This window comes from Gopherus evgoodei, chromosome 3 (genome assembly GCF_007399415.2).
Source record: "Gopherus evgoodei ecotype Sinaloan lineage chromosome 3, rGopEvg1_v1.p, whole genome shotgun sequence".
NCBI lineage: Eukaryota > Metazoa > Chordata > Testudines > Testudinidae > Gopherus > Gopherus evgoodei.
The window spans coordinates 191,908,281-191,935,544 of record NC_044324.1 but is presented as its reverse complement, the minus strand read 5'-3'; the positions used below and the strand labels follow the sequence as shown (position 1 = coordinate 191,935,544).

Genomic DNA, 27,264 nt, shown 5'->3' with positions numbered 1-27,264 from the left:
TCTGATAACATTCTTTGATAGGATAACGAGCCTTGTGGATAAGGGAGAAGCAGTGGATGTGATATACCTAGACTTTAGTAAGGCATTTGATACGGTCTCGCATGATATTCTTATAGACAAACTAGGAAAGTACAATTTAGATGGGGCTACTATAAGGTGGGTGCATAACTGGCTGGATAACCGTACTCAGAAAGTAGTTATTAATGGTTCCCAATCCTGCTGGAAAGGTATAACAAGTGGGGTTCCGCAGGGGTCTGTTTTGGGACCAGCTCTGTTCAATATCTTCATCAACGATTTAGATGTTGGCATAGAAAGTACGCTTATTAAGTTTGCAGACGATACCAAACTGGGAGGGACTGCAACTGCTTTGGAGGACAGGGTCAAAATTCAAAATGATCTGGACAAATTGGAGAAATGGTCTGAGGTAAACAGGATGAAGTTCAATAAAGATAAATGCAAAGTGCTCCACTTAGGAAGGAACAATCAGTTTCACACATACAGAATGGGAAGAGACTCCATAGGAAGGAGTATGGCAGAAAGAGATCTAGGGGTCATAGTAGACCACAAGCTTAATATGAGTCAACAGTGTAATACTGTTGCAAAAAAAGCAAACATGGTTCTGGGATGCATTAACAGATGTGTTGTAAACAAGACACGAGAAGTCATTCTTCTGCTTTACTCTGCGCTGGTTAGGCCTCAACTGGAGTATTGTGTCCAGTTCTGGGCACTGCATTTCAAGAAACATGCGGAGAAATTGGAGAGGGTCCAGAGAAGAGCAACAAGAATGATTAAAGGTCTTGAGAACATGACCTATGAAGGAAGGCTGAAGGAATTGGGTTTGTTTAGTTTGGAAAAGAGAAGACTGAGAGGGGACATGATAGCAGTTTTCAGGTATCTAAAAGGGTGTCATCAGGAGGAGGGAGAAAACTTGTTCACCTTAGCCTCCAATGATAGAACAAGAAGCAATGGGCTTAAACTGCAGCAAGGGAGATTTAGGGTGGACATTAGGAAAAAGTTCCTAACTGTCAGGGTAGTTAAACACTGGAATAGATTGCCTAGGGAAGTTGTGGAATCTCCATCTCTGGAGATATTTAAGAGTAGGTTAGATAAATGTCTATTAGGGATGGTCTAGACAGTATTTGGTCCTGCCATGAGGGCAGGGGACTGGACTCGATGACCTCTCAAGGTCCCTTCCAGTCCTAGAGTCTATGAATCTATTTCTATTTAATTTCTTTCTTATTCAATGAGGATGGATTCTTCAATCAAGATTATAATACCTCTAGCTCCAAATTTTCTAACTACTGTACTCCTATTTAAACCTTTAATCTATATCTGAGGTACAGGCTCCAAAAACTGCAAGAGTCCTTGATTTCTCACATAACATTATTGAAAAAATAATCAGAAAAGACTTTGAAGGGTTTGGTGCTCTGGAAGTTTTAGACATTTCCTACAATCAGATTCAGGAAATTGAATCTGGTGCCTTTGAGAATGTATTCAACCGTATTTCTATAAATCTTTCATTTAACAACCAGTTGCATGAAATTCCTTACCTTGCATCTCACCTAAATTCTTACAAATACATGAAACCGCAGATTTTCCACATTATAAATATTTTGAAAGATCATCAGAGACTGCTTTGAAGTCTTCTGTGTCAGCAGAAGGGTTGCAATATTCCAAAGGTTCATCTGGCTTGTTAAATGTTCATTCCAAGTTCAGGTGAAGCATACGGGACTTTCAAAGACTAGACTAGACTAGATAAAAACATAACTGTGTTTCCACCTGCTATGATATGGCATGCTTTCTGTAGAATGCCAAAATATGGAATGCAAACTGTAAACTGTCTGAGGAAGATCTGACAGGAAAAAACGGATGCCAGTCTTTGTAAAGATCAGCTGGACAGTATTTTAGAGCTGAACATTAGTCACAACAATCTGGAAATTGATCTCTTGTCACATTTTATCCTTTTTCTTCCAATGGAAAATGTAGTCTATTGATGCTAGTTACAACAAAATAACAATTAGCAATGTAGATATTAGAAACATTTGTCATTTCACATCCAGCAAGCTTTTGTTTTAAATATTAGTAACAATCCCATAAACAATTTAGATACTATATGTCTCCCTTCAACAATTGAGATAATTGATTTGTTTTTCACAAGCATAAATCAAATAGCAAAAGTTTTGGTGCAAAATTGTTTGATTAAGAAAAGATAAATATTCAGGGAAATCAGTTCATCTATACTACTGATCCAGACAGCTCTGGAATAGTTGTAGACAAAACTGAACCTGGAAGTATACGTATTGCTGCAATTTCATATATTAGAAGACAAGAAGGTACACCTATAGAAAGCCCGCCAGAGAAAGTAAATCATTTATAAATGTCAAACTGTTCTATTGTAGAACTCCCAATAATTTGTCAGTAATGGATTGTCTTGGAAAATTTCTTCCAATATTGAAATATTTTAATTTATCTGGGAATAAGATCTCATTTCTTCAAAGTAGGTTGCTTCCAGAATCTTTGATTAAGTTAGATATTAGCAACAATGCCATTACTACAATAGTGGAAGACATTTTGGGGTGTTTGACAAAATTCAATGTTTTAACTGTTCAAGGGAAACATTTTGTAACTGTGACTTGCACTGGTTTGTGAATACATATATCCATAGACCAAATCTGAGAAAATCTAAGATGCAGCTTTCCACCAGATAAAAGGAGTGCATTGTTCCATTGGTGTTCAAATGGCTATTACAGCTTGTACAGACATATTGTCTATGTCAGTAATAACAGGCTTATCTGGCATTTGAATGGACCCTGGAAAAATGGGCTGGAATTGGTGCATGGTGAAAAGGAAACAAGGCAAAAAGAGGACAGAAAATAAGTTTTATGATGCCTTCGTTTCATACAGTGAAAATGATACAAGTTGGACTAAAGAGAATTTTCTGGAAAAACTAGAAACGAATGGGTTTAAAATATGTTACCATGAGAGAGATTTCGAACTGAGGCATCTGGTACTTGGTAATATTTTCTATTGCATAGAGAACAGCCGTAAGGTCCTTTTTGTTTTCTCTTTCAGCTTTGTAAACAGCTGCTGGTGTCAATATGAACTAGATTTTCCTGAACAGCAGGTCCTGAATGAAAATCAAGATTCTCTCATTATGGTTATGTTGGAAGACCTCATAACCAACAGTGTGTAACAGAAATCCCGCAAACTCAGAAAACGGTTGAAAAGGAAAACCCATTTAAAATGGAGCCCAGATGAACACAAAGAGAAAAATTTTTGGCACCCGCTCACAGCTGCCTTAAAAACATCCAACAACCCACTTGTTTTGAAATCAGATAATGGACTGACACAAGATATGTATGCGATGGAATGTGACTATTAGAATACATTAAGCTTGTGATGTAACATTTACAGTCAAATAAGGCATATTTGCATATTTAATTTCAGCAAAGCTTTCCATTTACAAAATAGGAATTAAATCTATAACCTGATCAGTCCAATGAGAGATTATTAAGCAGTTTGTGCCAGGTACATTCATTTCATCTTGAAAAGAAGCTAATATGTGGAATACCAAGGCTTTGATATTATCAATGTCACTATTTCCTAGAGTTTGATAGTCTACAATTTTAAACCTCACCAGTGAGGGTTCAGGAAATATAGTGAACATCAGCAAAGAGAAACTTGAGTCATATCATATGTTCTAAATATCTTTTCTAAATCTCTGGTGAACTAGTCAAAAATAATGTGGTTAAAAGACACAGATGTGGTTAACGTTATGGAGATCTAATATTGCTCATGATGAGAAAAGACAGAACAGAAAAGAAAGGTCATAACACAACATTCTTGTGATTCAGACTGACCAATGTGTTGCAGTTCAGAAACCAACACATTTGCAATCACTCCCAAACCTGGCAGTGCCCACTTTGAAAACTGCTTCTAGAGACCAAAAACAAAAACAACCCCCTCCCCCAATAAATAATATGTAGTAATTGAATCACACTTCACATCTATGGTTTGCAAAATCTTTTACAGACGTGAAGACTTTATAGTCTAAAAGACTCTGTTAATACAAAGCATTGGGGGAAAAAAATCCTAGTCCATGTTGTGTTGCGAGCCCTTATTCAATGGCTAAAGTACTGGAATAGAACAGAGTTAAGATATTACAGTGATGGGTACTATAGAATATCCATTGACAACTAGATGTATGTATGTAGAGATACCCCTAAGGTATCTAACCAGACACTCAAGAAAGTACCAAGAAGAAAAAGCCTCTAACCCATGACCATGAAGGCAAGAGAAGGCCAAGAGAGAGAAATGCTCTGCAGCTAATGGAGAAATATTGGTGATGGACAGGGTGACTCAGACTACCTCATCTTAGGGCAGAGACATGGAGAAATTCCAGCTGACATCAGTGATCAGCACCACATTGTAACTGGGAACAAAAAAGCCTGTAGGAGACACCAAATTAACTGATTTTACATGCCTTTTGTTTTTCAACCTAATTCTTGCCAGATCATGAGTGATCAGGAAAGGAATAAGAAATGCTACTTCTAGGCCTGGTCTACCCTACATAGGTCTACATAAACCACCTTGCACTGATGTAGCTGTGCATGCGTCTATGCTTAAATTGGTCTCCCACTGAAGTAAGCTCTCCATTATGCCGATACAGTAACACTACCTCCCTGAGTGATGTCGAGCTATGGCTGATATACTGAGGCTCATACAGCGCAAACGTAGAAAATCCATTACCTATGGAGACTGGAAGCCCCCCACACCCTTTAAAAACCTGACAGGGTATAAATTAGCTGTTACCACTCAAGAAAGATCTTGGGGTCATTGTGGATAGTTCTCTGAAATCATCCACTCAATGTGCAGAGGCAGTCAACAAAGTGAACAGAATGTTGGGAATCATCAAGAAAGGGATAGATAATAAGACAGAAAATATCATATTGCCTCTAAATAAATCCATGGTACGCCCATACCTTGAATACTGCATGCAGATGTGGTCACTTCATCTCAAAAAAAGATATATTAGAACTGGAAAAGGTTCAGAAAAGGGCAACAAAAATTATTAGGGGTACAGAACAGCATCTGTATGAGGAGAGATTAATAAGACTGGGACTTTTCAGCTTGGAAAAGAGGTGACTAAGGGGGGATATGATAAAGGTCTATAAAATCATGAGTGGTATAGAGAAAGTAAATAAGGATGTGTCATTTACTCCTTCTCATAATACAAGAACAAGGGACTACCAAATGAAATTAATAGGTAGCAGATTTAAAACAAACACAAGAAAGTATTTTTTCACACAACACACTGTCAGCCTCTGGAACTCCTTGTCAGAGGGTGTTGTGAAGGCCAATACTATAACGGGGTTCAAAAGGGAGCTAGATAGAGTCATGGAAGATAGGTCCACCAATGGCTATTGGGCAGGAATGGTGTCCCTAGCCTCTGTTTGCCAGAAGCTGGGATTGGGTGACAGGGCATGGATCACTTGATAACCTGTCTGTTCATTCCCTTTGGGGCACCTGCCATTGGCCACTGTCAGAGGACAGGACATTGGGCTTGATGCACCTTTGGTCTGACCCAGTATGGCCATTCTTATGTTCTTATGTGGAAAAATGTTTTTGTTTCATCTACGTTAAAAATTAAATTAAAAATTAAAAATAACACTGTTTTCAACACCAAGTCAGTAACCTACTGCTGGCAAACGTTCTCAGATTTGAGTCAATGTTCTAGTGTAGATGGGACTTGCATGCCATTTATTTCTTGCATTTATAAAGCTTGATGGTCCAATGTTTCCATCATGAATGACAAACCTCATGTAGTCCATAAACAAATGTTGAAGTTGTCCACAGAAAAGACAGCTCTGGTCTATCTGACTAAGTAATTTACATGTGTTTTATTATAAGACAGCCTCAGTGTTGCTAAAAGCCAGAAGTACTCCTATTGTGAGGGTACTCCACCAGTGGGCAAGATTCTCCAATCACTACCAACAGTATAAAATCAGGCGTAATTCTGAGTTATCCAAGAGCAGAAATAGTAACCTTATGAATTAATGAGCAAGTGTAATACAACCAGCCAAATTTAGCCTGGTATGAGTTATGAGCAGGTACATTGACTCAATGGCAGTTGCTCTTTCTTACCCCGAGCTGGGTTTGAACCATTAGCTTTAGAGTTCTGAGATTTTAAAAGAAAATGGTGGTAGTTACATAAGTAATTTTCACAATTATGAGCTATACATTCCCAGCTTTGGAAATTGTCCATTTTCTAACATTTATAATAGCTATTTGCTAAACTCCTCTCAGCCGAGGATTTCAACCAAAATGTTCTTTGGGCAAGAACATGGAGTAACTTATTTTCAATTGTATTAGCTAGCAAAGTTATAATTAAATAAATTCTGCCTTAATTAAAATTTGTTTGATTAATCAGAAATGTTCTATGGCTACATAGATTTGACTGTGCCCAGGCTTCCAAAAATAGCATCTCCTCTTCTCCCCATCCAGATTTCCTACTTTAGGACTATCTGTTTACACATACCCAGTCTATCCCATTACAACACTACATTCTCTCTCTGTCCAGGAAAGCAAGTTGGATATGAAACTGCAGTCAGATTAAATAACTAAGTCCCACCAGGGCTGTTAGTTTAGCTCCCTCTCTTCTGTAGTTTACATTTCACTGCACTTGAAGTGCTGGGCTGTGTCAGTCTTCAATGGCTTTAGATTTAAATCTTAGGTTTGATTCTTAGGTCAAAGTCTCCAAGCTAGATAGATGTGCACCTATTTAAACATTCAGTACTGTTTATGGCCTTCACTGAAAACCTATGGATTTTCTCATAGTTTCTCTTGCTATGTCTTTGTAAAGATTCCACCTCAACATGCATACAAACATCACTGTCATCAATGGATAGAGAACCCAGGATCTTCAGACCTGTGATCTTCAGTTTAGAAATTGCTATCTTAGTTCTATTGTAAAGAGGCCACACATAGTGCTGAAGTGACAAGCCTTCTCTAATAACTTCTTGACCTCATGCACATACAGTATTTCCAATAATTACATGACACGTAAGCTTTTATAGTGCAGAAATGAAAAATATATAGAGAGAGACTACTGCATCAATTGCCCTAATGGGTGAAGAAATTAATCGATACCACTGGAATTCAAGAACTGCAAAAACTGCTGCAATATCATAAACATTTTTAAAATTATAAACTATAATTATGCTCATGTAAATAAGCATAAGTCATCTGGCAGTCACCACTGATTTTGTCCATTACTCCCACAAGCTCCTTTGTTCTTTCTTCCATGCCATCTCATGCATAAAACACCCTGCTCAAACTATTATTGTTAGTGATTTATTTATGGTACTAGGTTCTTTTCAATCAAGTAGGGATGGCCCTGCCCCTAGGAGCTCACAGTCTAAGGAGACAATGGCGTTAGAGAAAGAGGAGCAACCAACAGCTATTTTTCTTTACCAATAGCTGAGCAGCTATTAGCAGATGGGAAATTAATTCTACATTTCCTCTTATGTGACCATTTCTACTCTGGAGCCCTAAAAGGATTACAAAAGGCCCATTTGGTAATAAATATACAACAATTTGTGATATTTGGTTACTAATTGCATCCAGGACTGGCGCTAGGGGTTTGAGCGCCCTAGGCAGATGGTAATTTCGCCGCCCCGCGCGCTGGTCCCGCGGCTCTGGTGGAACTGCCGCAGCGGTGCCTGCGGAGGGTCCGCTGGTCCGTGGCTCCGGTGGAGCTGCCACAGTGGTGCCTGCGGGAGGTCCACCGGAGCCGCGCGAGCAGCCGACCGTTCGCAGGTACGACTGCGGCAGCTCCACCGGAGCCGCGGACCAGCGGACCCTCTGCAGGCACCACTGCGGCAGCTCCACCGGAGCCGCCTGCCGCCCCCTCCGGCAAAACAGTGCCCACCAATTATTCTGGCGCCCCAGGCGATTGCCTAGGCTGCCTAAATGGTAGCGCCAGCCCTGATTGCATCCCAATACTCTCTAATGACTGGACACATCCACTATACATGCATAAAATCTCCTCTTTCACCACAATTTCTCCAGCATTTAATCCCATTAAATCTATCTATATTTTTTAACCTGACTGGCGTGAGGTACCATTGATGTAGTATCTTAAAAAAAAATTCTTTTATTGTGCTATAGATTGAGGTTGCCGGTCCTCTTTTCCACATGAAAGCCCATTTCTCTGGCATAATCTGTCGAGCCACATCCTTTTCCCAGCGTTTCATACATGGACATTTACTTTTTTTTGGTTAGGAGAGTTGTGTACAAAGACTGACATCAATTAGTCATAATTTTTGTCTCCTGACAATACACATAGCTTCTATTAAAGTTAGCTTTTAATATAAAAAAGGTTTTCCAGAAAGCTGAGAAACAATATCTGACCTGAAAGTACAGGTACCACGAAACAGAGTGTCAGTTAAACTTGGTTTTGATCTCTAAATAAATTAGACAATTTCTTTACTGAATTGTTGGCCAACTGTGTGTATTCCATGGCTCTCCCAACCTTTGAAGCTTTCTAGTTCACAATTTGGGTTAAGATCTAGATTATTTGTAATGGGTGTCATTGGTGAGGGGGAAAAAATGTATCTTATTTCCAGTTCTAACCCAAACCTACAGAGTAGCATTTGCTAAAGGAGGTGTATACATTTCTGGAGGGCATGCTTTTTTTGTTGTTTGTTTTTTGTTAATCCACGGTAGTAGCCTTGCAGTGTTTACAATTTTCTTGTGCAATTTTCTTGTTCAATAAAGGCCCAGTGGTTAGCTGGGTTAGAGCACCCCCAATTCACTACTACTTTGAGCTGGCTGGCTTAATAGTATCCTAGAATACTTAGGCATGGTTTACACTGAGGTGTGGGGGCAGGGGAGGACTGATCTAAATTAGGCAATTTCAGCTACGTGAATACATAGCTGAAGTTGACGTACTTAGACCTACTCACTGCGGTGTCTTCACTGCAGTGAGTCAACTGCTGCCACTTCCCCGTTGACTCTGCCTGCACCTCTCACGGCAGTGGAGTACAGGAGTTGATGGGAGAGCGCTCAGGGGTCAATTTATCATGTCTGGACTAGACGCGATAAATCGACCCCCACTGGGTCGATCGCTTTCCGCCGATCCAGCCGGTAGTATAGCTCTACCCTTAGTTCACCCTGTTTAATAGGTCTATACAAAGTATCTGCACTCACTCTTGTTCTTTTTATATGCCATATATATTCAAACATGCTCTGTATTCCCACTGGTGTTTTATCTGGGATACTCACAGAAAGATTTTGAGACAAGAAAGAGATCCTTGGCACAATGTTCACTTTGACTGTAACTAATCTTCCCAACCAAGAAATTATATGCTTCCCCAGCACTCCAGATCTTTTTCCATTTGCTGAAGTGTGGTTTGATATTTAAATCGTAGATTTTTAAATCATAGATATTTAAATTCTATGTTGTTTGTAATTTGAATTCCCAGGTACCTTACAGAATTTGTTGCCCATTTGTACCCAAATGTTTTCCGGAGGAGTGACTTTTCAGCATCTGGCAAATTTATAGCTAGTATTTCAGATTTGGCACAGAAAATCCAGAAACTTTCCAGTGTTTTAAAAATATCCTTAAAACAAGTTTTTTGCTTTGAGTTGGAAGCATACTTAATACCCCTTGTTACTACTAACCCTAAATCCCACCAAGGCTGTTAGTATAGCTCTCAATTGTACCCTTCAACAATATAAATCATCTTTGCTTATTCTTAAATTGATTTTTAATCTGAAAAGGTATGTATTTAGCAAATCTGCCCACTCCACTTTTGTTGAACCAAAAAATGTCTGTTGAAATCAATTACCTTTAACACCTGTAACCTGCCCTTCCTGAAAATGAGTTTCTTGATGTAAAATAATTTGAGGGTGGATTTTTAAAAATTCTACCAAGGCTATTTTTCCAATTATTTAGCCCTTTCACATTCAAAGACATTACTTTAAAAGGAAGAGCCACTGAGAGTAACTATTTAGCTTACTGAAAAAATTGAAATTACTGTGATTCTTTAGCTGTTTGATCAGAACCTAATAGCTTTCTTTGACAGGGTAACAAGCCTTGTGGATAGGGGCAGGGGGAACGGTAGACGTGGTATATCTTGACTTTAATAAGGCTTTTGATACTGTCTCATATGACCTTCTCATTAACAAACTAGGGAAATATAACTTAGATGGAGCTATTATATGGTGGGTGCATAACTGGTTGGAAAACCATTCTCAGAGAATAGTTATCAGTGGTTCACACGCAAGCCGGAAGGGCATATTGAGTGGGGTCCCGCAGGGATCAGTTCTGGGTCTTGTTCTGTTCAATATCTTTATCAATGATTTAAATAATGGCATAGAGAGTACACTTATAAAGTTTGCAGACGATGCCAAGCTGAGAGGAATTGCAAATGTTTTGGAGGATAGGATTAAAATTCAAAATAATCTGGATAAACTGAAGAAATGGTCTGAAGTAAATAGGATAAAATTTAATAAGGACAAATGCAAAGTAGTCCACTTAGGAAGGATCAAATCAGTTGCACACATGCAAAATGGAAAATGATGCCTAGGAAGGAGTACTGCATAAAGGGATCTGGGAGGTCATAGTGGATCACAAGCTAAATATGAGTCAAAAGTGTAACACCGTTGCAAAAAAAGTGAACATCCTTCTGGGATGTATTAACAGGAGCGTTGTAAGCAAGACACAAGAAATAATTCTTCCACTCTACTACACACTCATAAGGCCTCAGCTGGAGTACTGTGTCCAGTTCTGAGGACCACATTTCTGGAAAGATGTGGACAAATTGGAGGAAGTCCAGAGAAGAGCAACAAAAATGATTAAAGATCTAGAAAACATGACCTATGGGGAAAGATTGAAAACACTGGGTTTGCTTAGTCTGGAGAAGAGAAGACTGAGGGGGGGACATGATAACAGTTTTCAAGTACATAAAAGGTTGTTATATGGATAAGGGCAAAAAATTGTTCTTCTTAACCTCTGAGAATAGAACAAAAGCAATGGGCTTAAATTGCAGCAAGATAGGTTTAGGTTGGACATTGCGAAAAACTTCCTGTCAGAGTAGTTAAGTATTAGAATAAATTGCCTAGGGAGGTTGTGGAATCGCCATCATTGAATATTTTTAAGAGCAGATTAGACAAATAGTTCTCAGGGTTGGTCTAGATAATACTTAAGCCTAACTAGAGTGCAGGGGACTGGACTAGAAGACCGCTCAAGGTCCCTTCCAGTCCTACAAGTCTATGAACCTTTTGTTTCTAATTATGTTGCATTCATGATTGTGTGCCTGAATACAGCTTTGTGTCCGTTTGTAAACCTCCATCTATTTCTTGTATTAATCCCCTTCCCAGCCTCCTCTGTTCCCACCCCTCTTGCATTCCCCTTACTCTAAATCCACAAAAGAAATATCATTTTAACTTATAAAACAGTCCCCAAATGACTGTGCTTTGTTAAACCATTAGGCTAACAGAAGACAGATATTATTGATCATCCCAAATAAAGCAAATGTCATACTATTTTCTTGATAACAATAACACAGTTACTGTTCAGCTGTTTGTTTCTGATGACTTCTGAGAAGTCCCTTTAAATTACTCCTCAGGTATATGAGTTCTCTTATTCACCTTCACTTCTGCCATTGCCATTATGGCATCTAAAGTCTTTTGTCTTTTCTTTCCATTTCTTCTTTTTCCTGGGTTTCACCATTTATTAAGAATTTTTCAGTAGCTTATCTCTAGTTACTACCTTTGGAGAGATTTCTTGTATGTCTGAGATTTTGATTTCTATCACAAGCAAGTGGATTGTATTTTTTCCTTGTTTAAAGTTTCTTACTGTATAATACTGACTTTGGAAGCTGAATGAGAATTTAAATGGGAATCCCCATTTCTAGCAGCTATCTGTCCTCCTCAGCATTGCTGTAATTTCCTCTAGCTCTCTTCAATTTTTTAAGGTTAGGGCAGAGAGATTATGGAAAATGTGCAGCTTATAGCCTTTGAGTATGAACTCTGAATGCTCTCTGGCTTTTTTCATAATTAAATTTTTCTGCTGCTAATTTCACAATTACGTCTCTGAGTTTTTTATTATTATTATGAGGCCCAGGCAGGGGGAGCAGTGCCCTGAGTGCTCTCTCCACTTATACCTCTCCCAGAGAGCTTAGATGTAACAACTCTACAATTAAAGTTTCTACATATCAGATTGGGTTTCCTCCTTCAGTGTTTTCAGGCATACTCTTAATTCTGATGTTGTTCCTTCTTGATCTGCTTTCCATATTGTTCAATTTAAGCTGCATCTCTCTCTGCGCCCTCAGTGCCATGTGGTTCTGTAGCTCTGTTTCTCTCTCACTTGCTTTTCTTAGGCCTGGTCTACACGGGGGGTGGGGGGTGTAACGATCTAAGTTACGCAGCTTCAGCTATCTGAATAATGTAGCTGAAGTTGATGTGCTTAGACCTACTCACCGTGATGTCTTCACTGTGGTGAGTTGACTGCTGCCACTCTCCCGTCAACGCTGCTTGTGCCTCTCGCGGCGATGGAGTACAGGAGTCGACGGGAGAGAGCTCGGGGGTTGATTTATCGCGTCTAGACTAGACGGGATAAATCGACCCCCCCCAGATTGATTGCTGCCCGCTGAACTGGCAGGTAGTATAGACGTACCCTTAGGCCAGTGACTTGCTCTTCCAAGTTAGCAACTTCCTTCTTTATTGCAAGAAGCTTCATTGTCAGATCATCTCTCATGCCTTAAACTCAGAGATCATCTCCTGAATGCCTGCTTTGGTTGCCATTTGATTTTCTTCAGCTCTAACATTTCTGTCTAATTTGGCTGCCATGAGTTCACTTGGAGTCAGAGAGTTCTCCACGCTGTGAGCCAGAAACAGTCTTCTTAGTGAGTTATCTTTTTAAATTTTCAGAATTCCTTGGAGAATCCATCCTCTGCAACTGTATGGTCTCTTTTTGTGGGGAGTTTAGTAGGTTTGGGAGTGTGGGGGTTGATGAAGGCAAATTGTTTTGCTATCCCCTCAAAGCCCAGGCTTCAGACAGCCATGTTATTTTGGCTCCCTGATGGTCTCCTCTCCAGGTCTATTTTTACCACGCAGTCTATGAGAAATTGTTAAATTATAACCACTAGGTAAATGACCAGTAAGGATTTATTTTATAGTTTATAAAATAAATTAATCGACTGAAAATCATCTGGCTGTGCACATATCTGACTAATATTATTATTTTCCTCCTCATATATACACACACATATATATATATACATACACATATACACACATATATACACACACACACATATATATACATACATACACATATACACATACACACATATATATACACACGCACACATATATATATATATTTTACAGAGTATCTCATCTCTAACACTGATCAGCATCAGATGTGTCAGAGGAAGATGAAGTAAACCCACAGTAAGGATAATCTGCCCCCCATGAAGGTCTAATCCTAATCTCTAAATCAGAAAATATTTTAAAGGCCAAAGCAGGAGGTTTTATATCCCTTCCAAAATTTCTTGCATTAACTATTATAACTCTGGGTATTCTTATTACCCATATAAATGTCCAATCCCTCTTTGAATCTTGGCAGATTCTTGGTCTCAATGACATTATGCAGCTATGAGTTCTCCAGTCTAATTCTGTGTTATAAAAAAGGACATGCCACCTTTCAGTTTCATCTTCTTGTGTTATCAGACCAGGAGAACAGTAGCTCCAAATCTACCTTCTCTAAACCATACAGTATTTTTTATACTTTTATCATGTCCTCTCTTATTCATCTCCATTCTTTTCAATCTCTTAATATGAGTGGCCCACCCCTCTAACCATTCACATGCTGCATCTTGTCTCAGTTAGATTGCCACTTTTATGAAGTAAGCAAGTTTTATTCTGTGTACAGTGTCCAGCATAATGGTATCCTGATTTGATGGGACCAGTTAGCTACTACTATAGTACAAATAAATAAGACTACTGGCGATAAAAATCACTTATTTTGTGATCTTCTAATAACTCCTGATACTTAAATTAAGGAATCACTTCAATAAAATTACAGCAACATAATATATTTTCTATTTACCACATCCATACAGCTCCACAAAATGCTTTGTTATTTAATATTATGTAGGACAACTCAAATTGGACAGTGTTCCTATTGCAATTAAAAGTTCAGAAATGCTACATTTTATTATCTGATATGCAAACATTTAAAAATATTAGGAATACAAAGTTACATCAGCAGTTAACTTAAGAAAAAACATTATAAAATATTCTGAAAAGATTTCAATCCCTTTCTCACTTTACTCATCACACAAATATTGAATACATTTACTTTTATGAGCAAAGTGATCATAACCTTTACTCATGTTATGGAGCTCACATGATTCAAAGCAAATGCATAATCTGAGGAGCATAAACAAACCACCTTAAAACCTGATCTAACAATACCTGCACACCCCAACTCTTGCTGACTTCAGTGGGAGGTTTGGACGTACAGAACAGGAGATGTGCAAGTTAAGTACATACAGGACCCAATCCTACATCCATTTCTCAGAGTCAGGACCCAGTCCTAATGTCCTTTTCAAGTAAAGCTTTCATTTAGTGCAATCAGTGTGGTGTCTGAGTGAGAGCTGCAGGATCAACATCATATCCACCCTAAAAAATTATGGGGAATCATGCTAAGGAGTAATCCAAAGACAGAAAAAATACCAAACGTGAGACATTTTAGTTAGTTATATTTTATCATCACTTTAGCGAGGACCATGTTATTCATTCACAGAGAAAAATATCTGGGTAGGGAGAAAAGAACCACTGAAATTATTTCAACTTTACATTTCTTTAGATTGCTTACTGCAAGAAATTATGTCATGTTTAAATTACTGATTATTACACTTTATTTTCTTCAAACTAAGAAAATTGTTCATTAAAGTGACATTCTTCAAAGGAAAAAGTGTAAAATAGTTTAGTTTCGAAAAAAGCCAGCTAAAACAATTCACATTACTATGAAAGGATGTTTTTCTATTTCTAAATAATAAATCATTTCCCTGGAACTGAACAACGTAATTCTGTTAATTAAAGACGCCAACTTTTTCAGACTTGGGTGGCTAAAATGAGGCACCTAAACTTGTAAGTGGTTTAATTATTTCAGAGCTCCTGAGCTCCTGCTGAAGGCTATAGGAGTTCAGAGGGTTCAGCACTTTTGAAATACAGACCACTTATTTAAGTGATTGACATTAAGAACACCAATCTGAAAATTTTGGCTGCAGATTAAATAGTAAAAACTTTATTTTAAAACTAAAACTGTTCTGTTTCAATAGGGATTTCCACAACACATAATACAATAAAACTAATGATCAGCATTATAAAAATATTTAATTTCTATATTTTGTTGCTTATGTAGGGCTATAGATAAAATGCAGAAGTAAACAAATAATCTGACTTCAAGGTAAATAATGCATCACTAGACTGTTTTAAAATGTTTTAGTAGATAAGAAAATCTGAAAAAGTAGTAATATTATGATTATTTGGTAATTCTGTTTCTTCCAGATATTAGTAATTTCTACCCACATTTGATGGCAATGTCAGATTTTAATCTGCCAAATACATATAAAGTCATAGACAAAAAGCCAAACAACAACACTGCTCCTCAAGTAACAGTTTGTAAAGTAGAAAATTACATAGGCTATTGCATTAGCAATAAATGCCAGCACTGTGATACTGCAATAGTCATTTGTATCCTCAAGTGAAACTTATCATTTAGGCATTGCAAGTTAACTTTTATCGGTTGAAAATAATTTCTCCATATACCACTAAAATGGTATTTTATGACACCAGTGCCTACAATAAAGGTGTAACAAAAATTAAGATTACCATATAACAAGGCACAATGCCTTTTGCAAGGATCATCCCTAATAGGTAGTGATATACTGCCATTTATAACTAACCAGGAGTGAAATCCTGGTCCCACTGAAGTCAGTGAGAACTTTCCATTGACTTCAGTAGAGCCAGGATTTCACGTTAGAACCACAGAAAAATTTACTCAGTCTGGCACTTGTTATAGGAATATAATTCATGCTTTCAACTCCTGCAATAAAACAAACTTTATACTTAAATTATCAAGATAAATCCTTAAGCATCCACCTAACTCACTGGAAACATGGTTTTCTATGTTCCTAAAAATACAGCAAATATATAACAAACCATAATGTTGACAAAGTCTGTTTTCTTTACATACTTTGCCACATGATGTAATTAAACCTACACTTTCAACACTTACAGTGTTCAGCATAAAATTTAGTAACAAAACCACCCTAATATCACTATTCCAAGTACAAATTTAAAAGGTGCCCTTTTTATTAATGGAAAATCATACAATTTCAAGAAAATATCATGAAAACAGTATTCTACTGCTTAGTTCAACTCTAAAAAACTGAATATTAACAATAATAGTAATTCATAAATTGGCAGCTGTATAGTAAAATCAGATAAAACACTATACCTTTGAGTTTAGAATAATCATAAACAAAAACAAACAAGGGGAGACAGAGAACCAGACGAAGTGTGGACAAGTTTATCTGACATCATCCTCCAAGTTAAACAGAGGGGACAGGAATCTGTTTAGCTGAAGTGCTGTCATAATCTCGCACCAAGTCATTAGTGGTATGATAATGCATGGCAATATAGGATTTGGCAAATCCAAAAGTAGACTTTACTGGCTGTAAGCTATTTGGGGTGCTCACTTCCTGGGAAGGGCTGCTGTTATAGATGCTGTAATAAGGTTCAATGCGGGTATTCATGGGGGTTGAGCTGCTCTGTGCGCAGTGCTGATGTCCAACAGAAGCCTTGGGACTCAACACACTTTCCTTAGAATGACTAGGACCACAAGCTTGATCCACAAACTTTTTCTGAGGTTTTGGAGACAACATGTATGCCGAATTGGTTTCATGATGAGATGACTTGTTTCTGTTGACTTCCAAGCTCCCTTTGCCCATTGCTCGAAGCCTTGTCTTCTGCTTGCAGCAGAAAAAACCAAGGGCTAAATATTGGAGACACCAAAGGACTCTCCTCCTAAGTCCAGCACTGTTCCGGGAATATATAAAAGGATTTAATCCAGATTTGAAAAAAATGAGGGTAAATCCACACAACTCGAACTGGTAGAGGATGAAACCACCATTACTGGACAGCACATCCTGCACTAAAAAGATCCCTAGGGGGAGACAGCAAACTAAGATAGAGAGGACAATGACCACACATGTCACCACTGCTTTGGAGTCTTTAGCTGTGGACAAATTGACTGCAGACACCAGTTGGAGTCTGCTCCAATTGGCGGCTGCTGGAGCTGGCAGCTGGCTGAGATTCTTACTGTATCCATGGGTCTGGACATTCTGCAACTTGTTGTAGTTCTGGTTCATGTACAAAGCAGGCACAGTACACTGCACCCCCTCGACCCCTTCTGAAGCAGGAGGTCCAATGAAAGGCTGGGGTCTGGAGGCATCTACTGTGATGATGGGAGGACATTTCCTCACTTGGGCATTTCTCCTCAGTGTCTGGGCTATCATGATATAGGAGATGGAGACCACAGCTACACAGCAAATGAAATCACTCACATACAAGTAGAGGATGATCTTCCCTTCGCCACTGATCAGGCTGGACATGGGGAGGCAGAGGCGGGATTTACGGGTTCTCAGGGTGGCCAAGGTAGCCAGGGTGAAGCTGGTGGCCCACAAGAGCAAGGTGAGCAGGAGAGTGCAAGGGAAGGAGGCAGTTTGGTTAGGCTGCTTCCCCAGCACCATCCGCAGCCGGTGCAGGGCAATCACAGCCACTGTCTTGAGAGACATGATGATGAAGCCAGAGCTGGTGAGGTGGAAAGTGAAGCAGAAAGCATCAGGAACACCATTCACAGAGTTGAAAAACAGGACAAAGGCAAACATGGGGGCAGTCACCACACAAATGAAGAGGTCGCAGAAGGACAAGTTGAGGATCATAAAGTCAAAGTTAGTCCTGAATTTCCTGAAGGCTGGGTCAAAGAAGGACAAGAAGACAATAAGGTTGCCATAGGACCCCAGGCAGAAGATGATGGCCAGCAGAAAGGTGCAGGTGACCAGTGTAGCTGTGTGGATGATCTCCTGGAGATCCCCCTGGAAAGAGGAAGAGGTGGAATTCCCACTGAGAGAGTGCAGCAGGTGTAGCGAGGTGTTGAAAGGATCTAGGCGCTTTTGGTCGGCCCAGTGCTGCAGCCTGTCCGTCAGGTTCATTTTCACAAAAATAAACAAACTGCCACCCCCAGAAGGGGAGTCCAGTGCCTCAACTCAGAGGTTTGGGGCAAGGTGAGTCCATGGTGGATGAAACCTGTACACACCTCCACCCAAAGAAAAAAAAAGTCAGAGCACAGAGATTAGCCCACAAAAGAGCATGAGTCACTGAACGGCAGATGTTAGGAATGAGAGGGACCTAACAGGACACACACCTCATCCCCTAGGGGCTGAGGCAGGGTTCCCCCCTGAAGTACAGGAGCCCTCCCAGTCAATAAGGCATCTACAGAGACAGGACCGGGGCCAGAGAGAGACCGCAGTCCCTGCACGCAGGGCAGACCTCCCCCGCTTGGTAAAAGAAGGCAAAGGCCCCAGTCAGAGCCGGCCCCTCCCCCCACCCCACAGGCTCCCTGGTGAACAGGGGCATGCCCCCCCCCGCTCCCGCAGCGCGGGTACAGACCCACAGCCGCTGGGGCGGGGGCAGCGCTGCCCCGCTTGCCCCCCGCCGCCCCGCCCCCGGCAAAGGGAGTCGCTGAGCCTAGGCGGGCGCCGGGGCCGGGATAGGGGGCGGCGCGGCCGGCTCCTGGCGGGTGACCCCGGACTCCCCAGCCGGGGCCAGGCAGGAGCAGCCGGCAGGATGCACGCAGGGCCCCTGGCGCCCGGCCCCGCAGCCTCCCTGCTCCGCAGGTGCCCGCACCGCTGTGCGCGCCCCTCCTGCCCAGTTGTTTTCTCCTCCCAGATGTGAGGCTCCCCCCCCGCCGCCTGCGGCCTCCCGGGTGCCGCCATCCGCGCAGCCAGGCGCGGGGACTCGGGCCGGTTAGTCCGCACCCGCGGAGCCCCCTTACCTCGCTGCTTGCGGCGGCTCTGCGGCGGCGGCGGCCTGGCCCCCGGGCGGCCCGGCTCTCTGGCGAGCGCGGAGCGGGAGCCTTCCCGGGCTGGGCTGGGCTGGGGGACAGGCGGCTGCTGAAGTCATCGCCGACGTGCGGGAGCGGAGCAGTCCCCTCACTGCCACCTGCAGCCAGAGCCCGGCCACGCGCGGCACCCCAGGGCACGCACACACTGCATCCCCCTCGCACAGTGCTATCCACACTGCACTACGACCACATACTGCATCCCCACGGCTTACTGCATCCCCATCACACACTGAAATGCACAACTGCATCCTCACCGCACTCTGCATCCCCATCGCACACTGAAATACACAACTGCATCCCCATCGCACAGTGCAATGCACACTGCACTACGACCGCACACTGCATCCCCATCGCACACTGAAATACACAACTGCGTCCGCAATGCACACTGCACTACGACCACACACTGCACATCCCCACCGCACACTGCAATGCACAACTGCACCACGACCGCTTACTGCATCCCCATCGCACACTGAAATGCACAACTGCGTCCCCATCGCACACTTTATCCCCATTGCCTACTGCAATGCACAACTGCACCACAACCACACACTGCATCCACAATGCACAGCTGCACCACAACCACACACTGCATCCCAACCACACACTGCAATACATAACTGCACCACAATCACACACTGCATCCCCACCACACATTGCAATGCACACACTGCCTCACAACCACATACTGCACCCACATTGCACCACAACCACATATTGTACCCCACTGCTCCACAACCATACACTGCATGCACACTGCAATGCACATACTGCACCACAACCACATACTGTATCCACGCCACACCACAACCACATACTGTATCCCCACCACACCACAACCATTTCACCCCAACATACACTGCAATGCACACCTTGTACAACAACCACACTGTAGCCCCACCGCATACTGCAGTACATCTTGCACCACAACTGCACACTGCACCACAACCACACTGCACCCTACTACACCACAGTGCACCACACATTGCAACACACCTGCACAATGCAACACCACCACCATACTGCAATGCACACTGTACTACAACTATACACTGCACCCCCATGGCATGCACACACGTTGCAACACACATACTGCACCACCACCATATGCTGCATCACCTTTGCATACTGATAATGCACTACTACCACATGCATAGTGCACCATCACTATATGCTGCACCACCACTGCGCACACACTGCAACACATCTGTGTGTGCACTACAAATGCAGCAACCCCACCTCACAGAGCCACACAGATGTACACTGCCATATACAGAAAGACAACCACACACAGCCCCATCACCCCACAACACAGCCCTGCAACCCTGTAATACAAAAGAGGCACTGTCACAAGACACTGTAACATAACCATACAACACACAATTACACAGAAACATGAGAGAGGCAGCAGCATCACACACAACTACCACATACAGCAGCACAACATACAAATAGCAACACAGAAGAAGCAGGGCTACCACATACACAAACACACAACAAAACACATCTCCAGCCCACACGGTGTGTGACAGCAACACACAAACACTGCTGGTGACATGGCAATACATAAAACGCTACAGCAACAAAGTCTTAGAGCCACACACCGTGTCAGAGTCACAACAGCACTCGCTATGGCTGCCTCCAGACTGGCAATTTTGGGGAAAAGCATCCCTGTCCTGTGGATAGTGAGCTCTGCGTACTGACACTGTCTCCTTGTTACATGGCTGTACAGCGGCCAAGCAACAAGGGGCCCCACCCTGGACTGGAAATCCTAGGCGTTACTGTAATACAAAATAAATCAACAACAACTGGGGGAGTGCTAGTGTAGGTTGCCTGCTACGATTGGAAGGACGTTGTCATGTAATCCTGCAGCTCTAGATGCCATAGTGTTAAAAATGGGCCAGATAACACTACGGATTCCACCGCTGCTACAAACCAGTGAAGAGCTCCGGTCTGAATTGTGTCAGTATAGGTTCAGCCCTAGCGTAGCCAGGACAAAAGTGTCTTCACAGTGTTGCCAACTCTGGTGGTGGGGGGGATTGGGTTTCCAGAGTGATGGGATTTCTCTTAGAACTGGGCTAGTCTTGTGATGAGGCAAGACACTCCAGCCCTCTAGCAAATCTGAGCTGGAGTGGCTGCCCATTCCACTTGCCTGCCGCCTGGGAAAACCAGAGTTATGGAAGGCAGAGCAGTCTCTCCCCCGTCCCCACTTGAAGCCATTCACAAAGGGGTGGGGAGGGGGAAGAAGGGAGCAAAAGAGTCTGGCAGCTCAGAGCAGCTCCATTTCCTCCTGCCCTCCCCCATCCTGTGAGCAATACGGATGGGATGGTGCCCCCCTCTCCATGCCTCTGCAGAGAGGCACAGGGAGAAAGGGGAGATGGGACCCAACTTGCAGCCCCTCCCGCAACCCTGGAGAGGAAGATGAAGAACCCTAGGAGGAGCAGAGGTGAGGCTGGGAAGGGGGTGGGGTGAGAGCTCTGTCAGCAGAGGCCAAAATCCCCTTACCCAATATATCTGGCAGCGTGGGCAACACTAATTGCCTTTCACACATGGGATGGGCAGGAGTTGTTCAAAAATCAAAAAGACCGAAAACCCCACAATATAGTAATTAAAAAAAATCTCATAAATTTGGGGTCCAATCTCATGACTGTTTGGGGTCCAACTCATAATTTGTGATCTCTTGTACCTGGCAATAGTGAACCTTGACACTTGGTTTCAGCACTGGTCAGCTTCCTAGTCTTGATATAGCTACCATCTCCCAACAACTCAGTGGCACAACAAGAATCAAATACTCTGTTGCCTTGGCATGTGCTACAAATGAAAAGAGGGAAAAGACCTGTTAGGAATAGTACAACTGGCATCTGCTAGGGTGAGTGTCACACTGCAAAAGGGGCTGTTAGGGGTATTTCTGCAGAAAAAGGTTTGGTCTTAACCTGTGTTAGCTAAATTGGGTTAAACTAGCGGGGAAGACACAGCAACTCAGCTTTTAACTCAGTTTAGCAGCTCAAGTTAAACCCAGTTGGGCAGCTGCTAACCTGAGATAAAAGCTGAGTTGCTGTGTCTTTGCTGCTGTTTGAACGCAAGTTAGCTAACCCGAGTGAAGAATGCACCTCTTCTGCAGTGCAGACATACCCAAAGTCTCTGCCCAGGATGAGGCCCTGCTGCATGTTTGGAGTTTTAGCCTATAGCAGGGGGTGGCCAACCTGTGGCTCCAGAGCCACATGCGGCTCTTCAGAAGTTAATATGCAGTTCCTTGTATAGGCACCAACTCCAGAGCTGGAGCTACAGGGACCAACTTTCCAATGTGCCAGGGGGGTGCTCACTGCTCAACCCCTGGCTCTGCCACAAGCCGTGCCCCATTCCACCCCCTCCCCTGAGCCTGCAGGGCCCTTGCTCCTCCCCTCCCCCCGAGCCTCCTGCACACCACAAAATAGCTGATCAGGAGGTGCGGGGAGGGAGGGGGAGGCGCTGATCGGTGGGGCTGCAGTGAGCAGGAGGCACTGGGAGCAGGGGCGGAGGGGAGCTAATGGGGGGCTGCTGACGTATTACTGTGGCTCTTTGGCAATGTACATTGGTAAATTCTAGCTCCTCCTCAGGCTCAGGTTGGCCACCCATGGCCTATAGAGATGAACCTACTGGATACCTTCCCTCCAGCTAGGCTGAGTTGGAGGGAAAGGCATGGAAAGTGCTGTATTTTACTGTGTTCAATCTCCAGCCAGCAGAGGGCTCCATAATACAGGTGAACAGGAAAAAGAAATAACAGCCTGGGTCAGAGGGCAGCAGGCTCAGGAGGATGCCAGCTAATCAGAGGCAGAGTGTGAGCTGGAGCAGCTGGCTAGCGGCTGTAGCCTCAGAACTGGGACATAGGTACTGGAACTAGGAATGCTGGGAGTGTTGCTGAGCCTCGTGACCTGAAGCGGTTTCCTTCATCTACAGAGTTTACAATTTGGTTCAATGGCTCTCAGCACCTGCCCTATACAAATTGTCTAGCACCCCTGAGCTGGGAAGAGAGGCAAAGCTGAGTAGAGAAGCAACCTGTTGCTGGCAGCTGTTGTGGCAGCAGCATGCAAGCAGGGCCATGGGATGGGCAGCAGGAGGAGAAGAGTGCAGAGCAGGGGTTCTCAAACTGGGGGTCTGGAGGTTATTACATGGGGGATCATGAGCTGTCAGCCTCCACCCCAAACCCCGCTTTGCCACCAGCATTTTTAGTGGTGTTAAATATACTTTAAAGTGTTTTTAATTTGTAAGAGGGGTCACACTCAGAGGCTTGCTATGTGAAAGGGGTCACCAGTACAAAAGTTTGAGACCCACTGGTGTAGAGGACCCCAATAAGACCCTTTTCCAGCTACAGCCCTGTACTGGGAGCTGGGCTGGGCTAGAAACCATGGGTTGATTTTTGTTGTAACCGTTGACATAACTGTGGTATTTACACTTCTTCCTTTTGCTAACCCAGCCAAGTAACCCCATTACTTATTTGAACTACTTGAATGTCAGTGGAGACTCTTGAGAGCTGGAATCTATAGAGCCTGGTGCTCAGAGTGCCTGCAGCACTTGCCTCTGGGCTCATGGTACACAGATTTGTTGGCAGCCACCTAGAATGGAGCAGTGTGCACAGCACTCAGAGCAACTCCTTGCAGCAAAGTGGGTGGGCTACACTCTGTCCATTGTCATTACTATCTACAAGTTTCTACATAGCATGATGCACTCATTCTTCTTCCGGCCAGGGCTAAGCAGGTTTCCCGCTTGCTTTCTGACAGAAAGTCTCCTGTTGTTTCTAATAATCTGTGAGAACACTTCTCCAACATTCATGTGTACTTTGGACACTGGAGTAAAAAAGTCTCTTTCCCTTTCAATCTTGTCTCTGTCACTTTGCTCAGTTGTTCCCCTCCAGACCTGCACTGCATTGGTTTCCCCCAGTTTCCATCTATAGTTTGTGTTCACTGATTGTCAGGCTGACCATATTTTCCCAAAGGGAAAATGGGACACAGTGCGGGGCTGGCCTGAGCCCCCCTCTTCTCCCCACATGCAGGCCTGGCCCAGGCCCGAGTCCAAGCCACTCTCCTGAGCTCTCTTTCCTGTGTGGGGCTGGCCTGGCCTGGCCCATTCTGCTCTCCAGAGCTCTCCCTCCCATGTGGAGTTGGCATTGCCAATTGCTCCTCTACATCATCCTCTGCACCCCACTTTTTTGACAAAACTGCATTTGTCCGGTTTGCTCTTGTAACTGATGACCAGCGCAAACAGGACAAATGCCCAGTTTTGCAAAAAAAAAAAAAAACTTAGGACAGCCCGCCGGGCGGAGCTTAAAAAAGGGAGTGTCCAGGACAAGATGGGATATACAGTCACCCTACTAATTGTGTACTTGGCAGTTCTAGAAGGGATTTGTAATAACTTAGATGTTTGTTTTTGATCTTTTCTTCCCAGTGACTCATATATTGTTGTCTCCATATCAGCATCTCTCTCTCTCTCTCTCTCTCTCTCTCTCTCACACACACACACACACACACACACACACACACACACACACACACACACACACACACACACACACACACACACACACACACACACACACACACACACACACACACACACACACAGAGTGTCTCTGGCAAAGATCTCCCGGCTCACATAGAGGGCAGCTCCATAATTCAGAGCTGCCTGTGAGGTTTCATGAGGCATGTGCCATAGAATGCAATGCAGGCTGCATATTAGTTGCCAAGGAAACACACAGGATGTACATCCTAGAAGTTTTCCTGTGGGGAAAGAGGAGTCAGTTAAAGCAGCTTGGGTAAGTTTTGCTTGGAGTGAAATCAAAGTCCCAGACTCATCTGAAGAGTAGAATAATGGCTGGATATTTAGTTTGAAGGCTCATTTGTCCCTGAGCAGTGGTCAGGCTGTGGGAGGACTGCTGAGCATACAACACAATAGCATCTACAGTTCTCAGACTACATGTTGTGGGTAACAACAGAACCCTTATTTCTGATTGTAGTTAAGGTTGTGGTTCCTTAGAGCATGACTATTCACAGTGGTGGACCAAAGTAACTGGCTAGTTAGGGTTTTGGGGGTTATCACATGCACCAACTCTTGAGCACTAAAAAGAGAGGAGAGACCCTCTGCTCATTGTGTTAAAACAATTCTGCTGATGTTTTAAATCAGGCTGAGGAGACAATACTGGGCCTGACCTCAGAGCAGTTCTTCTCTTTCCCCCTCTCTTTTCTTGTATCCTTAATGTAGGAGCTGTTTTTAGTAATGGAAGGATACTGTAACAAAGCAGCCTTTGGCGGGACACTACTGAGAGTATCAATTTAGGACAAATTGCTTAGAGCAGGGCAGTCACAGCCCAAGGCTGGGGGTCCTGTGCACCCCAAACCAGCCAAACAGAGAGGATTCTAGTTTTACCCCTGTCATAAACAGATAGTAAAGGGTTAATAGAACAGGAGTACTTCATGTCTCTTTTTGACTGTAAAGGGTTAACAAGATCAGTGAGCCTGGCTGTCACCTGACCAGAGGACCAATCAGGGGACACGATACTTTCAAATCTTGAGGGAGGGAAGTTTTTGTGTGTGCTGTTAGATTTTGGTTGTTGTTCTCTCTGGGTTCTGAGAGTGACCAGACATGCAACTAGGTTTCTCTCCAATCTCCCTGATACAAGTTCTTATAGATTCAAAATAGTAAGTACTAGGTGATAAGGCGAGTTAGGCTTATGTTTGTTTTCTTTATTTGCAAATGTGTATTTTGCTGAAAGGATTTTAATTTGTACTTGAATACTTAGACTGGGAGGGTATTCTTAGTGTCTATAACTGAAAGACCCTGTAACATATTCCATCTTAAATTTACAAAGATAATTTTTACTGTTTTTTCTTTCTTTAATTAAAAGCTTTTCTTGTTTAAGAACCTGATTGTTTTTTTTATTCTGGTGAGACCCCAGGGGACTGGGTCTGGATTCACCAGGACATTGGTGGGGGGAAAGGAGGGAAGGGGGAGAGAAAGGTTAATTTCTCTCCATATTAGGATTACTTTCTCTCTCAGGGAGAGTCTGGGAGGGAGAGAGAGAAGGAGGGGGGGAAGGTGAATTTTCCTCTCTGTTTTAAGGTTCAAGGAGTTTGAATCACACTGATCTTCCAGGGTAACCCAGGGAGGGGAAGTCTGGGAGAGGCAACGGTGAGGGAAAGGGTTTACTTTCTTTGTGTTAAGATTCAGAAGGTCTGGGTCTTGGGGGTCCCCAGGCAAGGTCTTGGGGGGACCAGAGTGTACCAGGCACTGGAATTCCTGGTTGGTGGCAGCGCTACAAGTACTAAGCTGGTAATTGAGCTTAGAGGAATTCAGGCTGGTACCCCATCTTTTGGATGCTAAAGTTCAGAGTGGGGAATTATACCATGACAACCCCATTGGCTAACCAGAAATCATACAAGCAATTCCCTTAGACACTCCAGTTTCCCAGTATCACCACCAGCACCGCTCCTAATGGGGATGAATGATTATGAAAACCAATACAAGAAAGAAAAAAGAAAAAAAGGTTCTCCTGATTCCAAAGGATCAAGCCCCAGATCCAGGTCAATATACCAGTCAGATCTTACCCACAAATCACGCTGTTGCCAATCCTTTAGAATCGGAAATCTAAAGGTTTATTCATAAAAAGAAAAATATAGATGAGAGCTAAAATTGGTCAAAGTAATCAACAATGGCAAAGTTCTTGGTTCAGGATTGTAGCAGTAATGGAATAAACTGTAGGCTCAAATCAAATCTCTGGAGTACATCCACAGCTTGGATGGGTCATTCAGTCCTTTGTTCAGAGCTTCAGTGTAGCAAAATTTTTCCAGAGGTAAGAAGCAGGATTGAAGACAAGATGGAGGGGATGCAGCTGGCTTTTATAGTATTTTGCCATGCGGCCTGTGCTTCCTTTGTTTCAAAAACAAGCTGCCCAGCACATGGCTTGAAAGCCTCAGAGTTCTCTCCATAGGCATGTCCCTACATGCCTTGCTGAATCATAAGGTGTATCTGCCTTCTCTTAATGAGTCAATTGTATAACTGGTGGTCCTTACTGGGCCATCAAGCAG

The 27,264-nt window shown here is 42.8% G+C and overlaps 1 protein-coding gene, 1 long non-coding RNA gene and 1 pseudogene across 2 annotated transcripts; 1 reads left to right on the top strand and 2 right to left on the bottom strand.

The window, feature by feature from the left end:
* The first annotated feature begins 1,218 nt into the window (after nucleotides 1-1,218).
* Nucleotides 1,219-3,382, top strand: LOC115649429 (annotated as a pseudogene).
* Nucleotides 3,383-3,996: 614 nt separating this feature from the next.
* On the bottom strand, nucleotides 3,997-27,130 carry LOC115649123. Its single transcript, XR_003999766.1, has 3 exons — nucleotides 26,888-27,130; nucleotides 16,079-16,083; nucleotides 3,997-4,007 (listed from the first exon to the last, which is right to left on the bottom strand). It is a non-coding gene; the product is annotated as an uncharacterized LOC115649123 (long non-coding RNA).
* GPR75 (G protein-coupled receptor 75) lies at nucleotides 14,758-19,190 on the bottom strand. Its single transcript, XM_030557733.1, has 2 exons — nucleotides 19,136-19,190; nucleotides 14,758-18,397 (listed from the first exon to the last, which is right to left on the bottom strand). Exon 2 carries the CDS (start codon nucleotides 18,291-18,293, stop codon nucleotides 16,632-16,634), a length of 1,662 nt encoding a protein of 553 aa, XP_030413593.1. The 5' UTR covers nucleotides 18,294-18,397; nucleotides 19,136-19,190; the 3' UTR covers nucleotides 14,758-16,631.
* Nucleotides 27,131-27,264: the final 134 nt, after the last annotated feature.